The sequence below is a fragment of the Bos indicus x Bos taurus genome, chromosome 13 (genome assembly GCF_003369695.1).
Source record: "Bos indicus x Bos taurus breed Angus x Brahman F1 hybrid chromosome 13, Bos_hybrid_MaternalHap_v2.0, whole genome shotgun sequence".
Classification (NCBI taxonomy): Eukaryota; Metazoa; Chordata; class Mammalia; order Artiodactyla; family Bovidae; genus Bos; species Bos indicus x Bos taurus.
In genome coordinates this window covers 43,935,978-43,961,370 of record NC_040088.1, presented here as the reverse complement: position 1 = coordinate 43,961,370, position 25,393 = coordinate 43,935,978, and the positions used below count along the sequence as shown (strand labels likewise).

Genomic DNA, 25,393 nt, shown 5'->3' with positions numbered 1-25,393 from the left:
GACTAAATTGTCAATTACACTGAAGTGTATGGTTTCCTACAATTGGGGAGAGTGCTCTGAGTTTGGTGAAAATGTCATTTCTTTGCCTCTTGGTACCTTGGCTCTCCCATCTGGCACGAATACAGTTGAAGCTGGAAGGAGAGGAGGCGACACTTTTATGTTGGTTGGAATTAGCAGCCATAAATTTACAGGGCTTTTTCCAAGTGAGCATGGAAAAGACTTGCCATCTGATGCTTTTTGTGAGTTCTAAGTCACAAAGCATCTGCTAAGGGTGGCTTGACAGTTGTGTTCTTGGAGGTCTGCGGCAGAAACCTAAGCCTCAAATGATTAAATGTGTTTCCAAACACTCATAAGTTATTTATACTGTGTTTGCATCTTGGCCAACCAAGCAAGACGGTACTGTAGTGTCTTCACGGTGGTACCCTATTTCAAACAAGACTGTGCTCTAGGGTCTTTGTGATGGTACCCTATTTGGCCCAACAGAGCTTTCTAATTAACTCATCCATGCCAGCATGAGCGTTATGAATGCTGCTGACATGCCTGTGGACTTTATGGCTGATTTCCATCTTCGTGAATGCGCAAGGACCAGCCAGAAAGTACCACTACCATCCTTCTGGGTGGGAAGGATGCAGGGGGAGAGGAGAGGTGAGATGCAGCAGGGGAGCAGTTGTGTTCACAAGCCCCTGACCACTGTGGGCAGCTGGGGTCCAGCCTGCCCAGGAGTTCTGGGAGGTGGCATTGATCTCCCCTTGGAATTACTTCTCCTCGGGAGTGAGGACACAGGGCATTCATCCACCAACTCCCACTCATCATTGCCACGGATCATCGCAAGGCAATAGCTCCTTGGTCTTCTGGCCTACCCAGACATGCTCCGGCTGTCTGTCCTCAGATCAAAGAAAGCCACAGGTACCAGAGGATGGATATTTTGGAGTAGGTAATTTGTGATTTAAAAAAGAAAATCAAAACAAAAGTAATGTTGATTTTTTTTTTAAGTCCAAAAGTGGCATGTATGGGAGGGCAAGTGATAAGGGGACATGGGTGAGGTACCTTTGCATCTGATATCGGGGTGCCAGGCAGTTTGGGGAATGGAAGGAGGGGGTCTTGTAGCTTTTAAATTTGAGCACAATGGAAGCGAAATCCCTCTGAGACCTTAGGACAGAATGCGGAAAGGAGAGCATTTTTGTGTGTGTGTGTGTGCCCATGGCTATTTATTTATTTAAATTTGGTCACAGTCATACAGTGAAACGTTAGACAGCCACTTATAAAGATAGAGAGCATCCCTGGTGGCTCAAACAGTAAAGAATTTGCCTGCAGTGCAAGAGGCCCGGGTTTGAAAGATCCCCTGAAGAATGGCTACCCACTCCAGTATTCTTGCCTGGAGAATTCCAGGGACAGGGGAGCCTGGTGGGCTACAGTCCATGGGATCACATAGAGTCAGACATGACTGAGCGACTAACATTTTCACTTTTTCAAAAAAGGTAGAACTATGGTGATGATAGGAAACTGTCTTCAAGTTATAGTTCTGAGTAGAGAAAAAGCACAATACAGAGCTATCTTTAGAATATGTTCCCCTTTGTTAAAATAGCTTTGATGTTGTTTAGTCGCTCAATTGTGTCTGACTTTTCGCAACCTCATGGACTGTAGCCTGCCAGGCTCCTCTGTCCATGGAATTCTCCAGGCAAGAAAACTGGAGTGGGTTGCCATTTCCTTCTCCAGGAGATCTTCTCAACCCCAGGGATCAAACCTGGGTCTCCTGCATTGCAGATGGATTCTTTACCACTGAGCCACCAGGAAAGGCTAAAATTAGTTTATTGGGATCTAATTTATGTATCATAAAGATAACCCACTTTAAGTGTACAGGTATGGGCGTTTTAGTAAACTTTGAAAGTTTGCTAGAAATGTTATGCAAATGGAATCGAACACGGCGTCTGGCTGCTCTCGGTCATCCCTGACTGCAGCATGCCCATCATTTGTTTCCTTTTTACTGTGGAATAGTGTTTCATTGATTGGACATAGCACTTTTTTTTATCCATTCTACAGTTGATAGACATTTGGATTGGTTTCAGTTCCATTCCACATACAATCCTTTATGTGGACATAGATTTTTATTTTCCTTGGGTAGGTACTTAAATGAAGTTTATGGGTCATAGGATGAGTATTTGTTTGGTTCTTTAAGAAACTGCAAACCTGTTTCCAGAGAGGCTGCTCCATTTTACTGCATTCCCACCAACAATGGGAGACTAATTTCCATTCTCGCAGTTGATGTGGTCAGCTTTTTTGTTGTTTGCCATTCTGATAGACGTGTAGTCTCATCTTTGTGTGTGTGTGTGTGTGTGTGTGTGTGTGTGTGTAGTCTCATCTTACTGTGGATTTAGCATTTCCTCGTAACTAAGGATGTCGAGCATCTTTTCATGTGCTTATTAGCTATTGGCTTATCTTCTTGGCAGTGTGTCTCTTCCGATCTTTTCTTATGTTTATTTTGGGTCCTTTTGTCTCCCTATTAATTAGTAAGGGTTCTGGACTCCTGCCATGTTTTCTGGAAGTTTGAAATTATGTCCAAATAAAAAGTTAAAAAAAGGCTAGCCCCCACACCCCATCAGGATGGTGCACCCAGAAATTGTCTCACAGCATGGATGTGCTTGCTAAAAGAATCAAAGGGAAGGGCAAGATCAAACTTTGATTTTTTTGCCAGAAAAAGTCGTCTGGTCACGACACAGTGGCTCTTTATTAAATGAAGGCATACTTCCTTGGCCGCTTTTTCTCTGTTAATGGGAAATTGGTGATTAAAATGTGTCCAGATGTTGCATAAACAAAAGCATGAAAGAGCTTATTAGTATCTCTCTTGCTTAAGTTAAGGCACAAGTTTCTCCACCCCTTCAGTCTTCCACGCTGGGTACGGTCAGGAGGCCCCTGGCGTGCCGGTCACATGGCAGATCTAAAGGGTTGGGAGGGCTGGGTGGTCCCCATTGTGGCACTGAGAGCACAGACTCACCTGTGTCCAGCAGACCCCTGCTCTTGCCCGCTGACACTGACCCTGATTGTAGACTTGCCTCTGCTTCAAGGCTGTCTTCTTTCTGTAACTTCTCACATTGTGAACATGAACCAAATTCATACCTGTAGCTACATATACTGAATTCAGACAAGAATTAATGGGCTGATTTAGTCAACAGCAGAAGGAATCAGGATGATGAGGAGAAGACCTTCTCACCTACTTGCCATCACCTTGACGTCAGCCAGGTTGTACTTACCAGCTTTCAATTTTCCAAATAGTTAGTGAGCATCAACTGTTCATTGTTTCATTCATTCACGAGGCCTTTATAACTCCTAATAGGCATCAAGCACTATTTGAGTCTGGGGGTGGGGGAGCAATTAGTAGTGAACAAAAGGGGCAAAGTGCTTTCCCCCAAGAAGTTGTCTATTCTCTTAAAAGGAAGGAACAGATGCATAGAAGTGGGAGAAAGAGACAATAAATAATTGAAGAAATAAATACACTGTAGATAGCAGGTTATAATAAGCATTACAAAATGAAATAAAACCCAGTAAGGAAGTAGAGACAGATGCATTCATAAAGCTTCTGGAAGGATGTACTACAGAGGATTAACAAATAGAATGATAGTTTTAAGGAATTTATTTTAGTAATTTGTTTTCTAATTTTTCTATAACAAATTTGTATTGCTCTTTTTGGCAAAAAAAGTTTTTCCAAACTTACCAAAAGCATTAAATTTGAATGTCCATATGGTTCATTGTATCATAATTTTATAACCAAAAATACAGCAAGAAAAATCAACTGGAAAATAATACCTAGTCTTTATTATCTGTGATGTGGTTCTGCATGTTTTAGAAAGTTTGATGTTTGGAAATATATGATCAATAAATTATGGAAAACCAGACTTGTTTATAAAATGCCTTTCTGATGGGTAACTTGGAATGATGAGTGATCTCTTCAAGTCTTGGTAAATTACACATTTTGCTAAGTTGGTCAGAATAGAAAATAGTAGCATTAAATGCAGGATGCAGAGACTGAACCATCTGAGCCCCAAATGCTGGTTCTAATATTGCTTTGTTTTCACTGGCAAAGGGAGCTGCAGATGTGTGTTTAGGAGCTCACACAACGTATCATACAGTGCAGATTTCAGTTATTGGGTTAGCTCGACCCAAGAAGACTCCCAGACTTGGGAAAGTTAGACAAAAATAAAACATTTTCAGCCCTCACCCAGACTCTTTGCCTGGGGCTCAGATCCCTGGAACACGCAGACATGTATGATGGGAGTGGGGTGGTAACCGTGCCACCCTCTCTCCTTCCCTCCTCTTTTCTTCCCCACTGCTTCCACACAACTGACTTTGCCTTTTCACTGATTGGTGCCACTTTCCAAAATCAGTGACACTTTATTTCCTAACGTCTCCACTGATTATTACAGCTGTTCAAGAAACTCATTAGGTCACACAACACTCCCACCCAAAACATCCACCCAAAACCTTCCGCCCCACACAGTCGTCATTCACTCCATTTCCGGTCTAGCCTGACTTTAAAATCCACTTGGGAATAAATCAAATCCTATCCAAATAGTAACTTCATTTGATGGCTTGCAGGCTTGGTCACTGGAAAAGGACATGGCAACTCACTCTCGTTCTTGCCTGGAGAACCCCGTGGACAGAGGAGCCTGGCGAGGTCCATGAGGTTGCAAAGAGTTGGACACAACTGAGCCTGCCGGCACAAGCTTGTTCAGGTTTTCTTAATTAATTTGAATTCGTAATTATCCATGTAGCACCAATAAAGAAACTCATAATCTGTGCCCACATAGATTCTTATATATAATATATTTTTAATACATATTTTCTAGTCATGATTCTGTTTTTACAATTTCAGTGTTTTGTTTTGGGAGGGTGTTTTTTTTTTTTTTTTTTTGGTCATCCCTTACGGCATGCAGGATCTTAGTTCCCTGACCAGGGATTGAACCCATGCTCTCTGCAGTGGAAGTGCAGAGTCCTAACCACAGGACCACCAGGGAAGTCCTCATGTGGATACTTAATTGCTCTTACTTTGAGTCTGAGTTCTGTGTCTCTCTTCAGAACCAGTGATTTCAGTGTTTCCAGTGATTCCCGGTGGATTGATCCCAGTGGCTTTGAGGTTTCTTGTTTGTTTTTTATTTCCTTGTTGATTGGATTCTACGGAGCCCCACGTCACTCCTTCATTTTACATTTCTAGATCCCTCATTATTGGAAAATTAAATGATGCCTACGGAGCCCCACCTCACTCCTTCATTTTACATTTCTAGATCCCTCATTATTGGAAAATTAAATGATGCTACTTGAGAGAAGGCTTAAATGAGGCCAGAATTCTCACTACAAAGAAAAAGTGCAGTTTGAGCGAAAGTTAACATTAAAAGTTTTCTACTATTCAACAAAAGTTAATGAAGGTATATAAAGGACTGTTTGAGATGGACAAATATTGTATTGGCTTCTTATTTTTTTGTAACAAGTACCAGCTTCACTAAAAAGAACTCATTTGTTTTTATATAACTACATTATGCACTGTACTGGTTCAGCTTTGCTGTAACTAATTTAATTAGGCTTTGTTTTGAAATTTGCCTTTTTTTTTTTTTTTTCCTTCCTTGGACTTTTAAAAGCAGAAGTCACAGTGACATGCTCAGTGTGGCATTTGCTGATGTATAAGAGTGCGTGTGGTTTTAATTTCTGGTTGTTTTTTCTCCCTCAACCTTTTCCTCTAGTTAATGTGAATCACATTGTATTTTCCACTCCTGGACACTGATTCATAGCCATCCACTTCCTCCCAAGCTCAGCAAACCACCAGGTCCTCTGGGAAATGGATTAGTCACAGCCCAGCCAGGCACCTTGCGTGCCATGGTCGGTATTAGCTCCAACAGTCATGCGTTTAGGAGGAAAAGGTAAAAACTGCTGCACCATCTTCCTTTGGGGAAGGAATAAGGCCTTAGTTTAGGGGGGGTCTGTATGGCCTGTCACACTCCTTGGCTTCATCTCTACAATACAGCACACAGGCAGGTTAGAAAGACAGAGGTCTCATTTGGTTCAGAAGCTTTTCAGGCGCCCTGAGGAAACAGACATCAGATTTGATCAGGGCCCCATCCCTGGGGCACATGTGTAGTGTTTGTGAATAGGCTGAATCTTAATATATGGATGCAATTTTGAAAAATTTGGAACAGATTTATTTATGTCCAACATGTTTTTATCAAATTCACTTGAGTCTAATTTCAGAACATTTTAAGGCCAGGGATTTTTCTTCATAGGCCAGACTTATAAAGACATTCCCAAGATCATGCCTTAATTATATCAGTAATTGTTGCTAGGTTTCAACTTACATTTAGCAACATTGATTGACAGCCTTGACCACCAGTCCCCACTTAATACAGCCTGACCTAAGGGTGTTATGGCTGTGACATCTACAATTGGGAGAATTCTTTAATTTTTCTGTTCTGAGTGAAGCCTCTTCAAGTTTAAGAGACTGGAGCAACTGAAGAGCAGGGACCCATGGTTAAGCAGTTTGATAAACTGAACAAGGTAACAGAAGATCATGTTCTGGTCTGAGCCCCAGGTGGCTTTGGGGAGCTGTGTTTGCACCTGATTGTTTCTGTCAGTCTATTAGCATTCGTGGCAGGAGGTAGAAAGGCCAACCCCTAACACTGCTCCCAGGTGAGGGCTGGGTGTGGTGGCCCTGTGGTCAGAACTGGGTCACACAAACAAAGCCTGAGCAAATATTAGATGAATGTACAGGAAGTACAAGTCCTTAACCTTCGCAGTGAGAAGGATCACCAGCCCTGTTTCCCCGGGATGACGGAGCTCTTGTCTGGAGGTTCGGCTTTTGTCTGTCCTGTTGATGATCTGGAGCCTGGGGAATCCAGAACACGGTAACCCTCCTGCTCAGTTAGAAATTAAGTGTTAGCGTGTGGGTGAGGCATTCAGGAGAGTCATGTGCTACACTGACTCTGATGCTGGTGGATAGGTAGCAACCTCTGGGTCTCCCCTTCTTCACTGGTGGAATCAGAGTAGGGCTGCTCTACCTGGTGGGCAGGATGCTGTGTGGAAGAGGGTGCTGGGGACCCCACTGGGAAAAAGCACCACAGCTGGTGTCAGTGTCTGCAGTATCAGGGAGAGAGGAGGCGGCCAATACCTGCCGTCCACATGTTCAGCGAGCTCTCAGCTCCCCTTGGCCAGCAGCTCCCTCAGGTGTGACTTGCGACAAGTCTAGAAGCCCTACTTGTTATTAACATCATAAATCACTAGCTAGCCTGAGCCCTGGCCAGAAAGTGATTTAGGCATGACTCTTCAGTCTTGCTCTGTCTGACTTACTTCCCTTAGTATGATAATCTTTAGTTCCATCCATGTTGCTGCAATGGTGTTGTTTCATTCTTTTTTATGGCTGAGTAATATTCCATTGTATATATGTACTGTGTCTTCTTTATCCACTGCTCTGTCAGCGGACACTTAGATTCCTTCCATGTCTTGACTGCTATGAATATTGCTGCTATGAACATAGAGGTACCAGTGTCTTTTCAAGTTAGAGTTTTCTCCAGATATGTGCCCAGTAATGGAATTGCTGGATCATATGGTAGCTCTATTTTTAGTGTTTTAAGGAACCCCCTTACTGTTCTCCATAGTGAACTTACAATTCCACTAATAGTGTAGGCGTGAATGTTCAGCTGTGATGATCTTGTCACTCGTGCTTCGGACAGGAAAGAAGAGCAGTTGGTGTCAATGTGATTTCCATAATGTTTGTTCTCTTTAGCCTTTTCTTTAGTCCGTATTTTAGCTGTTTTGCAGGACTTAATTTAGAGATCTAATTGGACCTGCTGTGAGCTGGTCCCAGGACATGGCTGCAGATGCTTGAGCGGAATCCTCAGGCTTAAGTTCAGATTTCATCCTTGCCATCTGTGGGTCATCCTGCCCATGCCAACACTGTCTCTCCAGCCTTGACCATGCGCCCAAGCTCCAGAGTCACATCCAACTCTCTTGGTCACCTCCACCCACAGCCTCTTCCAATTTAACTGCGCCAAAATTCATCTGTTTCATTTCTCCCACTATACCTGCTGTTTTTCTGGGTGCTGTATATTGGTGAATTGTACCACCTTCTATCCAAGTTTCTTGCACATTGAACCTGAAACTTCCCTGGGACTCCCTTTCCTCTACCCACCTCCCACAGGTATCAAGTCTTGACCCTTTAAATAGGATCTCACCCATATGCTCCACCCTTTGCATGGATCAGCCTTCCACCTCCCACCCTGGGTGGCCCCCTGAAGTGTCACCTACTGCTCAGAGGTATTCAGTGGTATCTCATCATCACCCAGATGGTCAAATCCTCATTAGCTGGCATGGCCTACAAGATGGTCTGTTCTGTGCAAAGCCAGTTCCCGTTCCACAGAACCCTTGGTGCCCTAGCAATAGTGAGCAAGATTGAATTTATAGGGACTTCCCTGGTGGTCCAGTGGTTAAAACTCTGCATTCCCTGGAGGGGGCCTGGGTTCAGTCCCCACTTAGAGAACTAAGATCCCACATGCTGCATAGCATGGCCAAAAAAAAAAGAGAAGACTCTGAAGAGGATATATATGTATATGTATAACTGATTCACTTTGCTGTATGGCAGAAACTAACACACTGTAAAGCAACTATATTCCAATTTTTTTAAAAAATTGGATTTATGGTCTCCCCAAAGCACTTGCTCATCCCTTGCTTCTGAAGGGCATTTCTCATGCTCTTCTCTCTGACAGGAACCCCTTCCACTGTCTACTCACCCTTCGAGACTCAACTCTGAGGTTGCCGTCTTTGTAGAACCATCCTGGTCTTTCTCAGAAGACTTCACACCTTTTATCTTCTGTCACCATTGTGCTGGTCACAGATCCCAATTTTAACAGTAATCATGTGAATGTCTGGGGGCAGAGGGTAGGTTTTTTTTTTTTGTCCATCCTATGGGGCCAATTTTCAGAATTGCAGGATCTTAGTTCCCCGACCAGAGATTGAACTCCAGTCCATGGCAGTGAAAACAGTGAGTCCTAACCACTGGACCACCAGGAATTCCCTGCATTAGTAATTTTGTATTCTTTCCCATAACAGAGGCTTCCCAAATAGAATAAGCCTCAGGCTCCCTAAAACCTGGATCTGTCCCTGCTGGACTTAGTAACAATTACAGGAGCCTCTTAGGATCTCAGGAAGAGAGATTTTTGCAAGTTCTGGCTGTCAGGGACACAGCAGGAGCCAAGTAGAAGAAAAAATGGCCTTTTACAGTTTTTAAAAAATGAACTCAGACATCAGTTACAAAAACTCAGGTCCCATCAATCATTTCCAAAGTGCAAACAACCATGTAGTGACCATCCTCCTAAACCACCAAGGTCTCCCCACAGTCTGGGGTGGGCCTCGGGTTCTGATGGCCTCTCTGTGGCCCCCTTCTCCAGAGACCTGTTCTTGGTGACACTTAGAAGGACAGACCCTGCAGGAAAGGCCAGTCATCGACTGGCAGATGTGGGTATAGAAGACAGGTCCTGCCTCCAGTGGGATAAATATGGTTCCATTCATGTTATAGAGCTGCCTGTGGGGTCAGGCCAAGGCCAGATTTAACCGCGGGCACAGGCTTGCTGGGCTCTTTATCCTTCCCCCTCTGCCTTCCTCACCCCCAAGACACTCCCAGCAAGCCGTGTGCACCTGAATCCCCATCCTGGGCTCTACTTCTGGGGAATCTGGTTGAGGACTAAGCTGTTTTCATCTCCAAATGCTTGAGCAGCCTGTGCTTGACCTTCTAGCAGTGGCTCTGGGCCTTCCAGGACAGCTCGGATCATCTGATGGTCTTACCTAGGCTGAGCCCAGTAGGTTGAACCTATTTGTAACGAGATGACCCACCTGCCCCATCCTTCCCCGCTTCCCAGTCTTCCCTGGGAAACCCTTCTCAGGCAGTCAGCTCATCCTTGTGTGGCCAGGCTTCTGTTCTCTCACCTCCTGGTTTCTCTCCTCACCTCGTCTGATGTGGCAGAATCCCTGCATAGGTGCCCACTGAACTGAGCCCCATGTTCTCTGTGAGAGCCAGGGACTCATGGAACAGGACTTGCTGCAACAAAGAAATGGCTTCTGCGTGTGTGCACACTAAGTCATATCTGACTCTTTGCGACCCCATGGACTGTAACCCACCAGACTCCTCTGTCCATGGGGTTCTCCAGGCAAGAATACTGGAGTGGGTTGCCATGCCCTCCTCCAAGGGGTCTTCCCAACCTAGGGATCAAACTCGTGTCTCTTAGGTCTCCTGCATTGGCAGGCGTGTTCTTTACCAGCAGCACCACCTGGATAGCCCTAGAAATGGCTTACCTGAGCCCGTGTGCAATGGGGACTCAGGCACTTTCGTCATCTTGCACAGTCAGTTCAACCGGAGTCCCTTCCACGTGTGCACTCGGTTGTCTTCTCTAGCACGCTCCCCAGTGATGCATTCTGTCCCCCTGCTCGAAGGAGTTCACATTGATTTTTCCCAAACATCATTTTGTGAGCCTGTGGTCTCAGCCAGTTGAGTGGTTTTTTGTATCTCAGTGATGTCATCTGGTTCCATTTTTTCCAAAGCATGTTACAGACACCAGTAGAGACAGCCCAGAAGATTTTTCAGTGGTTCTCAGATGAGCATTTTTATACTTTCACTTCATTGTTTAATTCTTACGAACCTAATTTATAGTATAAAATATAATTAACACATCAAATACATAGCTTCTTTTTAAAAAAAAAAACAGTTTAAAATTAATCAAAGAAAAACCCGTGTGTACACAGTGATAAGAATTACGAAGGCATTTCTCTCAAGACTGAGATTTAGAAAACACTGGCTTAGAAGATTTACCACTTCTCTCTGCTTTAAACTTAACCTTGATGCAATCCTTTTTCTAGTTTACCTTTTGAGTAAATACCCTAAACAGAATGGCCATGGAAAGAAATGTGGGGCCTGCTCCTGTGTGATCGTGATTTATCAACGGGGGCTCTGGGCGTGTGGACATGTGACTACTGTTTTGTCATCCTCTTACACACAATGTTCCATCTTACTAAAAAGGTGTCATTATTTGTCAGCTCCTTTTTTGCAATTCAGATCCATGGCTAACAGGTTCATTTTTTATTTTATTTATTTATTTTACTGATTTCCTAGTCTAATAGCCCTACCAAAAACATAGTGTCACTGAGTGACAGACCTTGTCTTTGGAAATCAAGCTGACCCTGGGGGTGAGCACTTTTGCCCAAAGATAGACCATTTTGCTAGTAACCGCAGTTAAAGTCATGTACAAGATGGCCCCCAAGCTCACACCTTAGAGGCAAGAGTCAGCTTCCTTCTCTGGTCTTGAAACCAGGGTCCATGTTACCTACCAGCCTTGCCCCAGCACCTCTTCAGTTCTCTGTGAATGCTGGACGATGACCACAAATAATCTCATGTGCAGTTTAGTTTTAATCACAGCCTGGCACCTGCTCCCTCCAGGCTGGGAAATGGATGTGCCAGTGGAACACCCAGACACCCTCTTACAGCTGCTCTGTGACCTTGAGGATCCCGTGCTCCTTGTTAATGCTGGTCTCCTTCTCCGAGTCCCAAAGTCTTACTTCTTTATTTGTTGGTATCATGGGTATTAGGGTTTCTCTGGTAGCTCAGCTGCTAAAGAATCCTCTTGCAGTGCAGGAGACCTGGGTTCAAACCCTGGGTTTGGAAGATCCCCTGGAGGAGGGCGTGGCAACCCACCCCAGTATTCTTGCCTGGAGAATCCCCATGGACAGAGGTGCCCCGAGGGCTACAGTCTATGGGGTCACGAAGAGTCAGACACGACTGAGCAGCTAAGCACACATCATGGGTATTAAACACTCCAGTGGACAGGAGTTGAGTAGGTGTGTTTTGCTTTTGTTCTGCTGCTGGTCAACCTTCTCTTGTTTCAAAAAAGAACCTCTAAAAAATTATTTGATGATTTTCTTTAGCTCTGTTTGCAAGACACCCTTTCTTGGGGTTTAGGTTTATAGACGCTACTCACTTACATCTGTCTCTGCCTCAAAGCTTTCCTCATAGCTTGTCCCTTCTAGCTCTGAGTTCACTTCAGAGTTGTCTGTGCAGTCACGTCAGCTTACTGTGATTCTTCTACATCTCTGCTAATTATTTAGTTGTGTTTGTAGTGTCAGACCCCATTTTCAAGAATGGCTCACCTTAGTTGAGAAGGAGGACATATATTTTTTTTTTAGATGTCAGCTCACCTTTCAGCATTTTGAGGTCTCTGCTCATGAACTACAGATTCTCAGCTGGACTGGGTTTCTCATTCCCGGCTGCCATGAGCATAAAGATGATGTGAACGTCTTCTCTCCATACCCATCACTTCCACTTCTCGAATCACTTCCTCCTCGTTAATTGGAAATAAGTCAAGACTAGCAGCCGCTCCCGCTGCTTTCTCAACCTTCTGAGGCCTGGATCTGTCAGCCAGTTAGGCCAAGGGTGTGTCATGCACAGTTTCGATCATAGTGACACGATGAGAACGTGTGGGCACGGTGGAATCCCCACCAGTTATGTCTTCGATGTTTCTTCCTGATTCCTGTAGCAGCGCTACGCATTCATTTCCCACATTTGGCAGTGGCTGTGATGTCCTGCTGTTACTGTATCACTTTTCTCTGTTCATCCCCATTTTTTTCCCCACATGAGAACTGGGGTAGACATGCATATAGAGTTATTTGTTATTGACTTACGGCGACAGCTTACTGACTCTCCAAACCAACCAAACAAAAGCCTACTCCTTATGAACAGACCATGGTGCATGGCATCTCCCTTTGTCGAAATCTAACCAGAGCCTGGTTCCTGTGGTCCCCCTGCCTTCCGTGAGCTTTTGCTGAATTGTCATATCCTCCATGGCCCCATATCCAGTTTTGCTTTTCCCAAATTCTACTGTGTTGGCAACCAGACTGGCCCAACCAGCTACATTGCCTCAGGCTCCCTTTGCTAACTGGGTCTGTGCTGGGTTTGGCCAGTGTGAGCACTGATGGGTATTAGAGTGGAAGGAAGAGAAAAACCAAGGCAATTGATCAACCTTGGTGCATTAGTGATTTAGATTTGTGCCTCTGCAAAATTTCAGATTACCCGGGTTTGTTGTTCAGTCCTTTAGTCATGTCAGACTCTTTGTGACCCCATAGACTGCAGCAGACCAGGCTTCCCTGTCCTGCATTATCTCCTGCAGTTTGCTCAAACTTAATGTCTGTTCAGTCAGTGATGCCATCCAACCATCTCATTCTCTACCGTCCCTTCTCCTGCTGCCTTCAGTCTTTCCCAGCATCAGGATCGTTTCCAATGAGTGAGCTCTTCGCATCAGATGGCCTAAGTATTGGAGCTTCAGCTTCAGCACTAGTCCTTCCAATGCAGAATAGTTAACATCTGCAAATGGGAGGTCCATGAGTGCTAAGGGCTATTGAAATTACCCATCAGAGGCTGAGAAGCAGCGCTGGAGAGAGGGTTAGGAAGAGCACATAGGCAGACAACATCGTGCCCGACACACTAGGAAGAAGAAAGGTAAACGGGTCTGGAGACCCGGAGTTGTAGGGAGTGAGATGGGGATTTGTTGGGTAGGACTGCAGAACAAAAGGCATGCTAGACGAGGTGGAACAAAGTAGATTGGGTCCAAAAGAGGTCATAGTTCTCTTTCCACTGTTGTGGGCATCAGGAAATGTAGCGGTCAGGTTTTCAGATGCTTGCACTGCATCACCCCTAGCTGGTTGATGCAGGAAGCCATGTTGAGGAACAGAGTTCTCGGAAACCTAGGATGGATTCAGGAGTGGGTTGGGCTGACTCCCTGAAGGACACGTCAGAATCAGCCCGCCAAGGGTCAGGAAGCTGGTGAGTCAGGGGACCCTTCCCCCACTGACACTCAGGCCACACCTGCTCTGCCCCGTTCTGGATCCTGCCTCTTTCTCCATATCCCTCCGTTCCCGGCAAAGCCTTGCAGGAGCCGGTCTGCTTGGCAGAACCCAAGTCAAACGACTGTGGCCCAGGAGCACGGAAGCCAGGAAATAAGGGTTTGAATGTTTAATTTTTTTCATTCTCTGTTGGAAAAACTGCCTTTACTCTGTAAGATGTTACTGATGCGAGGAGTATGGTTAGAGTTCTGGGGCATCCATGGAGGACAGGTGTCCACTTCAGGAGGGAACTTATTTCTTAAAGGATGGAGTGTAGTGAGATGTCAGTCCCTTTAAGCTGCCGCATCCAAACACCAGGAACTGGGTGGGCGACAACAGGAATTTACTGCTCACAACTGTAGAGGCTGGCAGTCTCAGATCAGGGCAGCGTGGACGGATGAGGGTCTTCCTGGTTGCTGGTTTCTGTCCCGTCCTCATGTGGTGGGAGGGACTAGAGGGCTCTATGAGGCCTTCTTTGCAAAGGGTACTAATTCCACTCATGGGGTCTCTGCTTTTATGACCTGATCACCTCCCAAGGGCTCCACCTCCTAACTCTACCACCTTGGGCATTAAATTTTCAGCATGAGTCTTGAGACAGACATTCAGATATTGGAGCCTTTGGAACAAGTCCTGGCATGTGGGGAGCTTTGTGTTAAGTGACTGTTGCTGCTGCTGCTGCTGCTAAGTCACTTCAGTCGTGTCCGACTCTGTGCGATCCCAGAGACCGCAGTCCACCAGGCTGCCCCGTCCCTGGGATTCTCCAGGCAAGAACACTGGAGTGGGTTGCCATTTCCTTCTCCAATGCATGAAAGTGGAAAGTGAAAGTGAAGTCGCTCAGTCGTGTCCGACTCTTAGCGACCCCATGGCCTGCAGCCTTCCAGGCTCCTCCTTCCATGGGATTTTCCAGGCAAGAGTACTGGAGTGGGGTGCCATTGCCTTCTCCGAAGTGACTGCTACTATTATTATTATCAACTGTCAGGCATAGTGTTTGTACAGTAGAACCAATAAACACATTTAAAAATGTATGCCCTGGAAGATATGACATAAAATGTTGTCATTTAACTTTCTTTATGTATTTGTTTTATCTACTGTAACATCTGCAGGATAAAGCTCTTCTATTTCTTTATCCTCCCTAGAACATCTTCTGTATATACAAGCTCACAGTACATGTTCAATAAATGTTTGCTGAATGAACAACGAATTCAAAACATCAGAGAAATTATACTGATATGATCTTCAGTACCAGATGGGCTTGACCTTATCTTTGAAATAAATTCATAAAAGGTTCCCAGTCTGCCTTTCCTAGAAAGGTTATGCATACTTATTTTTCCACTATTTCATAATAAAAAATCAAACAAAGTCAAAAGAATTTTTCAGTGAACCCCCGTATACACACTGCCTAGATTCTATCATTGTATGTGTGCTTGGTTCTCAGTTGTAGCCCACCAGGATCCTCTGTCCGTGGGATTTTCCAACCCACAAGAATACTAGAGCAGTTTGCTATTTCCTCCTCCAGGGGATCTTCCCAACCCAGGGATTGAACCTGTGTCTATTGCGTCTTCTTCATTGGCAGAAGGTTCTTTAGCACTGCACCATCTGGGAAGCCCAGATTCTACCATGAACGTTCTACAATACTTATTTTATCACATGTTTATCCTTCTCTACAACTTGTTTTGATCCATTTCATCCTTACACTTTTGCGGCCATGAGAAGGCAGATTTCCAGCTAAAGGGGACATGATTGACCATAGTGCCAACCACTGCGCTCTGTAATCTGTCGCCAAGTCTCCCAGCCAGTGACTGACCCAGCAGGGATACTGTGTCAGGCCCATTGCTGAGAGACAAGGAACCCCCGGTGATAGTCATCACTGCTTCCATCAGCCCTTGGGGCCTCCCCAGCCTTCCTCAGGCTGCACAGCATCCTAGGGTATACCTCTCCGCTCCCTTCCATCCCTCTCTGCTTCACCGGATGAGACCTGCATCCCGGCTGGGTGACCCTCCCCACCTCCTGCTTCTTCCTCCTCTCCCCACACAGCGGGGAGCTCCCTCTAAGACATTCCCTCCCACTCTAAGACAGTCTTTGCACAGTGGATCCTGTGTGCATATCTTCATCTCAGAGGACCTGGACTAACACCTTTGTCCTGTGAGCAGAACTGTTTTTATCTTCGTTTTACAGGTGAGGAAACCGAGGGTTGTAACTTGCAAAGGTCACAGAGCTGAACTAGAATTCTGACTGGTGTCTCTGGCAACATCCTATTTCTTAAGAAGATGATGCTCCTGGTTGGGTCTTGAATGTTATAAGTTGGAAAGGCAGCATCTAGGGGTTATAACTGATGATGACGACAACTCAGTGGTGCAGGCGCTCTTCATCCGGTTTAATTCACACAACAACCTTGTAGGTTGGTATTATTACTTCCACCCACATCGCACACCTGCTAAAAGGCAGAGCTGGCTCCTCCCCTGTGGCTCCCCTTTGGGGTCTTACACTTGACCTGCTGTGCTGCCACACTACTATAGAGAGCTCTGGTATTTAGGACCTGCCCCTTGGCTTCCCTGGTGGCTCAGACGGTAAAGTGTCTGCCTGCAATGTGGGAGACCTGGGTTCAATTCCTGGGTCGGGAAGGTCCCCTGGAGAAGGAAATGGCAATCCACTCCAGCACCCTTGCCTAAAAAATCCCATGGACAGAGGAGCCTGATAGGCTACAGTCCATGGGATTGCAAACAGTCGGACAAGACTGAGTGACTTCACTTTCACTTTCCTTGAAGACAGAAGGCACGGAGAAGAGCAGTGCTGGAAGGGATGTGTGGTTGGGTTGGATGGGGCCAGATCTTATGGAAAGGTCCCAGTGTACTGTATCGTGTTTGAGGGCATGGCTGGGCTTTCCTGGGAGTCCTGCTTAACTGAGGTAAGAAACCTGGTGCCTAGGGCCCCAGGGATGTGGGGAAAGGCAGGTGGGCAGCAGAAGCATGACTGGGGATTGATCAGGACCCTCCTGATAATAAGCTGCCTGGGCTGCTCAGAGTGCCATGGATGGTCAAGCTTGGTTGTGCATCAGCCATGTCCTGTATTTTCTGCATTCTGATGTGTTAACATCTGGGGTCCTGCTGACTCTGAATTGAGTAACATCCCAGAAACAGTAAACCACTCACCCAGTGAGAGCATCTTTGAAATGCAGACTGACCCATCCGGAGCCCACAACCCCACCACCTCCTCTATGGGCCTCTCCCACTCTGGACCACTGTTCTCCCAGTCCTGACCACCCCAGGGCCAGGAAGTAGATGGACCACCAAGGACAGCTGCTATTCCCAGAGCCCACTGAAATTACTCAAGGTAGCCAATTCTCAGCCTACCTACCCTCCTCACCTGTATCTCCCCATGGAAACCACAGGCAAGACTAGAAACGGTGGTTTCCCGTCTCCCTCTTCCTCCTGACTGGCCTAGTGCCTGGCCCACCATGTGGTCCCCACAGTGATGGAAGCTGAGGGCACCCCTTGCCAATCCCCTGGTCACTGCCTGAGCACCGTGCCGGGAACCAGCAGGCCTGGGTTGGGTTGTATGGCTGTCTGGGGTGACAGACACGCCCCCTTACCCTGCACACCCAGAGGGAGATGTGAGCTCTGCACCAAGCATGTTCAGGACAGACCATGGGTTGAAACATGGCCACTCCCTATTCGTGTGATGTCATCCCATGATGCCATCGTTTTGCACACTCCCACTCCGTCCTGTGCTCTACTGGGCAAAGTGGATTAAAGAATGAATGCGAATGCCTTCCCAACCACATGGATGGAACTTGAGGATATTGTGCTGAGTAAAATAAGTCAGAGGGAGAAAGACAAGTGCTATACTGTCTGACATAGAGAAATTAAAACAAAAAACCGAGCTCAGAAGCCACCTTTGGGTGGTTCCCAGAGGCTGGAGGTGGGGTGTGGGGTGTGGGAAGTGGGTGAAAGGAGTCAAAATGTATGAACGTCCAGTTATAAAATAAGTTATGGGATGCTGTACTGCACAGTGACTGTAATTAGTAAAACTGTACTGCAGGTTTGAAAGATGCTAAGAGAGTAGGTCTTAAAAGGTCTCATCACAAGAAAAGAATTCTGTGACTGTGTATGGTGGTGGATGTTAACTAGACTTATTGTGATCATTTTGCAATATAAGTGAATAGTGAATCCTTGAATGTTAGTTGCTCAGTTGTGTCCGACTCTTTGCGACCCCATGGACTATAGCCCACCAGGCTCTTCTGTCCATGGAATTTTCCAGGCCAGAATACTGGAGTGGGTTGCCATGCCCTCCTCCAGGGGATCTTCCTAACCCAAGGATCGAACCCAAGTCTCCCACATTGCAGGCAGATTCTTTACCGTCTGAGCCACTAAAACTATCATCGTATGTCAATTAGACCTAATTTAAAAATCACAATAAATTCAACCATAGGTATTTAAAAAAAAAAGAATAAATGTATTTAATGCCTCACCATGATACTGCTGAACAAAATAGATTTAATTTTCTCCTTCCCCATTTCTTCCAGGTAAATTCTAGTTTCAGTTAAAGAAAATGAGAGTGAATTTGTAACTGACAGTTTTCTTATAGTATCACACCAAAGCTAGCAGGATTTATCCTCAACACTCAAATCAGCAAATTAAAAATTGCACTATGAAGAGATTTTTAATTCTCATTGTGTATCACCAGCTCATTCTTTGGAAAAACAGCTGATTCAGTTCAGCCTCATTCCTAAGTGTTGTGTTGGTATTTTAATTGGAATTACATTAAATCTCTACTAAATTAAAGAATGTTGTCATCTGGAGTATTTCTGGACTGCCAACAAGGAGACTGTGATATCTCTCCCCATGATTTAGATCTTTCTTCATTTTTCCATTAAGGTTACCTAATCTTAAATGGTTCTTATATTTATTGAATCAAATGATTCTTTTCTATTTAATTTTTATAGTTATTATGATCGGACAAGATAGTGAGTTTCTCTTCTGTTACTAAAATTGACACTGCAGTTGATTTTTCATTTATAGGTAAGATCCTGTAATTTTCCTGAACCCCTTCCCTCAAAAAAATTTTTTTGTTGATTTTTGTGCAACTTTAAGGCAATGCCAAAGAATGCTCAAACTATCGCACAATTGCACTCATCTCACAAGTTAGTAAAGTAATGTTTAAAATTCTCCAAGCCAGGCTTTAGCAATACGTGAACTGTGAACTTCCAGATGTTCAAGCTGGTTTTAGAAAAGGCCGAGGAACCAGAGATCAAATTGCCAACATCCGCTGGATCGTGGAAAAAGCAAGAGAGTTCCAGAAAAACATCTATTTCTGCTTTATTGACTATGCCAAAGCCTTTGACTGTGTGGATCACAATAAACTGTGGAAAATTCTGAAGAGATGGGAATACCAGACCACCTGACCTGCCTCTTGAGAAACCTGTATGCAGGTCAGGAAGCAACAGTTAAAACTGGACATGGAACATCAGACTGGTTCCAAATAGGAAAAGGAGTTCGTCAAGGCTGTATATTGTCACCATGCTTATTTAACTTATATGCAGAGTACATCATGAAAAACGCTGGGCTGGAGGAAGCACAAGCTAGAATCAAGATTGCCAGGAGAAATATCAATAACCTCAGATATGCAGATGACACCACCCTTATGGCAGAAAGTGAAGAGGAACTAAAGAGCCTCTTGATGAAAGTGAAAGAGGAGAGTAAAAAAGTTGGCTTGAAGTTCAACGTTCAGAAAACTAAGATCCTGGTATCCAGTCCCATCACTTCATGGGAAATAGATGGGGAAACAGTGTCAGACTTTATTTTTTTCAGCTCCAAAATCACTGCAAATGGTGACTGAAGCCATGAAATTAGAAGACACTTGCTCCTTGGAAGAAAAGTTATGACCAATCTAGACAGCATATTAAAAAGCAAAGACATTACTTTGCCAACAAAGATGCTAGTCAAAACTATGGTTTTTCCAGTAGTCATGTATGGATGTGAGAGTTGGACTATACAGAAAGCTGAGCGCCGAAGAATTGATGCTTTTGAACTGTGGTGTTTGAGGAGACTCTTGAGAGTCCCTTGGACTGCAAGGAGATCCAACCAGTCCATCCTAAAGGAGATCAGTCCTGGGTGTTCATTGGTAGGACTGTTGTTGAAGCTGAAATTGCAATACTTTGGCCACCTGATGCGAAGATCTGATTCATTCGAAAAGACCCTGATGCTGGGAAAGATTGAGGGCAGGAGGAGAAGGGGACGACAGAGGATGAGATGGTTGGATGGCATCACTGACTCAATGGACATGGGTTTGGGTGGACTCTGGGAGTTGGTGATGGACAGGGAAGGCTGGCGTGCTGTGGTTCATGGTGATGCAAAGAGTCGGACACGACTGAGTGACTGAACTGAACTGAACTGAACTGAAGGTATATAAATCATATCAGTATAAAACAAAAGCACCAGTATAAAAACAGACTCATAATTGTGGAAGCAATAGATGCTCATTTTAGAGGAACTAGAGGGTTTCAAGACAGGGTTGTCATGGCTGTCTCACCATTGTTATTACTGTCACTTATCACCTGTCATGTACAGGTATTTCCCTTAAAGCCTTATTTGTCCCCATTTTATGGATGTGGAAACTGAGTCTCAGAGAGGTGAAGTAACACAGAACAGAGAACACACACACATATTCACACCACAAGTTACAGTGCTGGGTTTTGATCTAGCTCTGGCTGAGTCGAAAGCCTTTACATTTAATAGCAGAAAAGGAGATAATTGGGAATGAATTTAACTCAATAAACATGGGAATTGTTCAAAGAAAATGAAAACACCTTAAAGGAAAATAAAGGCTCTGAGGAATCAACACCTTTGAGCTTTGTCTCCTTCATAATTTGGGTTGATTTCTCAAGGGAGAAATGGCCTTTAATTGTCAGTTTTATTTGCATTTTTATTCCTAAGAAGTTTCAACATTTTCAGATTAAACACATATCTTTTCTATCCTGTTTTCTCATGGGTTTTTATTTTTCCATTCATAACTTCTGCTAATTTCACCATTGGGAAATTTAAGTAGGTTTTTTTTTTAACTGACTTATTTGAATTAATTATATAAGTATTTATATTATTTCTTGTCAAATCCCTAGCAAATATTAAACCACCCCTTTGCTTTGCCTTTTAATTGTGTGTATAATGTGGTTAATATACAAATACTTTGATTACTTTTAAATATAATTACATTTATCAGTCTTTTCCTTTTTGATTCTCTTTTTGTTTGGATTGGGGTATATGCTGAAAATGACCTTTCCCATGCAGAGATGAAATAGATGAATGCCTGTTCTTTCATCTAGTCTTACTACTCATTTTTTTTTTTCAATTCTGTAATGCACCTGAAATGCATTTTGAGTTGAGGAACAAGAAAAAGAAAGTACTTTACTTAGCTGGGTAATACAGTCACTTCATAATAATCAGGTCTTTTTTTTTTTCTTTTCTTTTTTATTCAAAAGATCTTCAGAGGTTGGTGCATGCATGCATGCTAAGCTGCTTCAGTTGTATCTGATTCTTTTCAACCAGTAGCCCGCCAGGCTCCTCCATCTATGGGATTCTCCAGACAAGAATACTGGAATGGGTTGCCATGCCCTTTTCCAGGGGATCTTCCTGACCCAGGAATCTAACCTGCATCTCTTACATCTCCTGCATTGGCAGGCGGGTTCTTTTATCATTGGTGCCGTATGGGAAGCCTGTTTTATGGTTGGATGCCATAGCAGTTCATCCTCCCATGAAGTAGTGTTCATTGATACCACACATTAGACATTATGGAAAACAGTCTAGTATTTTCATAGTTTCTAATGGTCTTCCAAATTCTTGGAAGGATACCTGCTTGATCCTGGTGATTTCTCTCTATGTTAAAAAAAAAAAAAAAAAAAGATCTTCAGAGATTTTTAGCTTGAAAATAAAAGCACATCTTTTCTCATTTGAGAGGCTATTTTGTTCTTTCAACATGAAGTTACTTTAGTTGTTACCTCTAACTTATTTTTAAACAGATTCTGCGCCGTCAGCCTAAGACAGGTCTTCTCTTACGACACAGGGCTCGTCATTGTGAGATGAGCTGGCATCTGCTGTGTGTCTTGAGGAGCGAAGGTCTGCTCTGGACAAACAGACTGGATGCTGTGGTTAGCTAACTCCTTTAATCAACTAAATTTAATAGTGTCCCTAACTTTAATAAGACTTTTACTTTTTAAAAATTGAGATATGATTCACATGACTGAAAATTCACCCTTTCAAAGCATACGTGGTCTTCAGTATATACAGTGTTGCGACCATGCTGCTGCTGCTGCTGCTGCTGCTAAGTCGCTTCAGTTGTGTCCGACTCTGTGCGACCCCATTGACGGCAGCCCACGAGGCACCCCCGTCCCTGGGAGTCTCCAAGTAAGAACACTGGAGTGGGTTGCCATTTCCTCCTGCAATGCATGAACGTGAAAAGTGAAAGTGAAGTCGCTCAGTCGTGTCCGACTCTTAGCGACCCCATGGACTGCAGCCTACCAGGCTCCTCCGTCCATGGGATTTTCCAGGCAAGAGTACTGGAGTGGGGTGCCATCGCCTTCTCTGGTTGCAACCATAACCCACCATCTAATTTCAGAACATTTCTGTCACCCCAGAAAGAAAACATTAGCAGTCACCCCAACTCCTCCTTCCTCCCAGCCACGAGCAATCTCTCCTATGTTTTGCAAGAGTTTGTGAAGTATTGGTTAACTTTTTAACACTGGGGGAGATTCACGAGTGAAGTCATCTAGTTGTGGACTCCTCATGTTAGGAACTTTAGGGCGGTATTTTAAAACTAATTCTGCCTTTTCATTATAGATCTATTCAGATTTCCTATTTCTTTTTGAGTCAGTTTCAGTAGTTTGTGTCTTTCTAGGAATTTGTCCTTTCATCTAAGTTGTTTAATTTGTTGATATGTAGTTGTTTGTAGTATTCTCTATATATCAACAATAAGTTTGTTGATATAAATTCTCATAGTTCTTTTTATTCTTTAAATTTTGTAAAGTGGGTCGTCATGTCTTCTCTTTCATTCCTGATTTTAGTAATTTGAGTCTTCTTTTTATAATTCAGTTTAACTAAAGGTTTATCAATTTTGTTTATGTTTTCAAAGAAACAACTTCCTCAATTTTCTCTTCTTTAATTTATTTATTTCCCCTGTGATCTTATTTCCTTTCTTCTGCTTGATTTAGGTTTAGTTTGCTGTTTTTAAAATTTCTAATGGTGAAACGTTAGGCTTTTGATTAGAAACCTCATGTATTTTAAATATAGCCATTTTACAAATACAGATTTCCCTCTAAGCACTGCCTTAGCTGCATCCCATAAATTTTGGTATGTTGTGTTTTTGTTTTCATTCATCTCAAACTATTTTCTAATTTCCTTTATAATTTCTTCTTTGATTAATTGGTTACTTGAGTATATTGTTTAATTTCCACATATATAGAATTTCCTAATTCTCTTACAGCTGATTTCTAATTTCATCTGTTGTTGTGCTTTTAATCCTTTCGAATGTGTTGAGACTTGTTTTATGACCTAAGATATGATCTTTCTCAGAAAATATTCACGTGCATTCAAGAAGAATGTATTCTGCAGCTGTTGGGTGGCGTGTTCTGTGGTATCTGTCCGGTCTTGTTGGTTCCTAGTGTCAGTCAGTCTTCTATTTCCTTGTTCATCTTCTAATTCTTCTGTTCGTTACTGAAAGTGAGCATTGAAATCTGCAACTGTTTTTGTTGCATTTCTATTTCTCCCTTAATTCTGTCAGGTTTTGTGACATGTATTTGGAGGCTCTGTTGTTAAATGGATTGGTCCTGTGATCATGATAAATGTTCTTTGTCTAGTAACTTGTCTTAAAGTCCACTTTGTCTGACTTTGGGGTAGCCCTACCAGCTCTCTTTTGGATACTATTTTCATAACCTTTTCCATTCTTTTATTTTCAATCTGTGTGTCCTTGAAGAGAAAATGAATCTCTTATAGATAGCGTACCTCCAGAGAAATAGAACCAGTAAGACATAGACATAAATATAGGTCTAGATATGTGAAGAGATTTATTGTAGGAATTGGCTTACGTGATTTTGGAGACCAAGGAGTCTCACAATCTGCATTCTAAGCTGGGGAACCAGGAAAGCAAGGGCTTCAGTTCAGTCCAGATCCAAAACTTGGAGAGTGTGGGGAGTTGGTGATGTTGAGTCCAAATCCAAAGACCCTATAATCAGGAGGCTGTGGGGCGGGGGTGGAAGTACTAGTGTGAGTCTGAAGTCCCAGGAACCAGGAGCAGCAGTGTCTTGAGTGCAGGAGAAGATGAATATCTCGACACAGAGAGAGCAAAGTTGCCCTTTCTCTACCTTTTTGTTCTGTTCAAGACTTTAGCAGGTTGGATGGTGTTTACTCACACATGTGAAGCTGTTTATTCAGTCTACACTGCTGTTGTTATTCAATCGCTAAGTCATGTCCAACTCTTTGCAACCCCATGAACTGGCGCAGCACGCCAGGCTCCCCAGTCCTCCCCTATCTCCTGGAATTTGCTTAAATTCATGTCGATTGAATCAGTGATGCCATCCAATCATCTCATCCTCTGTCGTCCCCTTCTCCTCCTGCCCTCAATCTCTTCCAGCATCAGGGTCTTTTCCAGTGAGTCTGCTCTTCACATCAAGTGGCCAAAGTATTAGAGCTTCAGCTTCAGCATCAGTCCTTCCAGTGAATAGTCAGGATTGATTTCCTTTAGGATTGACTGGTTTGATCTCCTTGCTGTCTGAGGGACGCTCAAGAGTCTTCTCCAGGCCCACAGTTGGAAAACATCAGTTCTTCAGCACTCAGGCTTATCTCAGTCTACATATCCTAATGCTGATCTCTTCTGCAGACCTCTGTACAGACAGACCCAGAAATATTTTACCAGGTTTCAGGGCATGCCTTAGTCCAATCAAGTTACATATAAAATTAACCATCACAGACAGCATATGGTTAGATCATCAGAAATTCTTTTATTCTGCCCAAGTCTGTTTTACTAGAGTGTTTAATCCATTGACATTTAATGTAATTACTGGTAATATATGCTTTACATCTGCCACTTTGATGTGTATTTTCTGTATGTCTTATGCCTTTTTGCATCTCTGTTCCTCCAATGTTGACTTCTTTTATATTAAATAGATACTTTTTGGTGTACCATTTTAATCCCTTTTTCCTGTTTCTTTTTTAGTTACTTTCTTAGTGTTGCTCTGAAGATTGCAATTAACATGTTAATTTCTAACAATTAAGTTTGGATTAATCCCAGCATTATTTAGGTAACATATTATAATGTTGGGACTTCCCTGGCAGTCTAGCAGTTAGGATGATGCACTGCAAGGGGTGTGGATTTGATCCCTAATCGGGGAACTCAGATCCTACATGCCATGTGGCTTGACAGAAAAAGAAACACACACACACAACAACAACAAAAACAACAACTTTGCTTCTGTGTAATTATTTTCAAAATATACATATACTTATCCATTTAT

The 25,393-nt window shown here is 43.6% G+C and overlaps 1 protein-coding gene across 4 annotated transcripts in view; it reads left to right on the top strand.

Annotated features, from left to right (window-relative positions):
* RIN2 (Ras and Rab interactor 2) overlaps positions 1–25,393 on the top strand; it is a 207,762-nt gene that overhangs the window by 37,599 nt on the left and 144,770 nt on the right. Inside the window, exon 1 of one of the 4 annotated variants that reach the window (XM_027559604.1) lies at positions 4,641–4,727. The exons of 2 other annotated variants lie outside the window; for them this stretch is intronic. Coding sequence is in view for 1 of the 2 variants with exons in the window: in XM_027559601.1 (XP_027415402.1) it covers positions 6,808–6,884 (77 nt within the window). In the remaining variant the exon portion in view is untranslated. Of the gene's footprint in view, positions 1–4,640; positions 4,728–6,792; positions 6,885–25,393 lie in introns of those variants that run through there. One more of the 4 variants, XM_027559601.1, reaches the window with a different exon arrangement.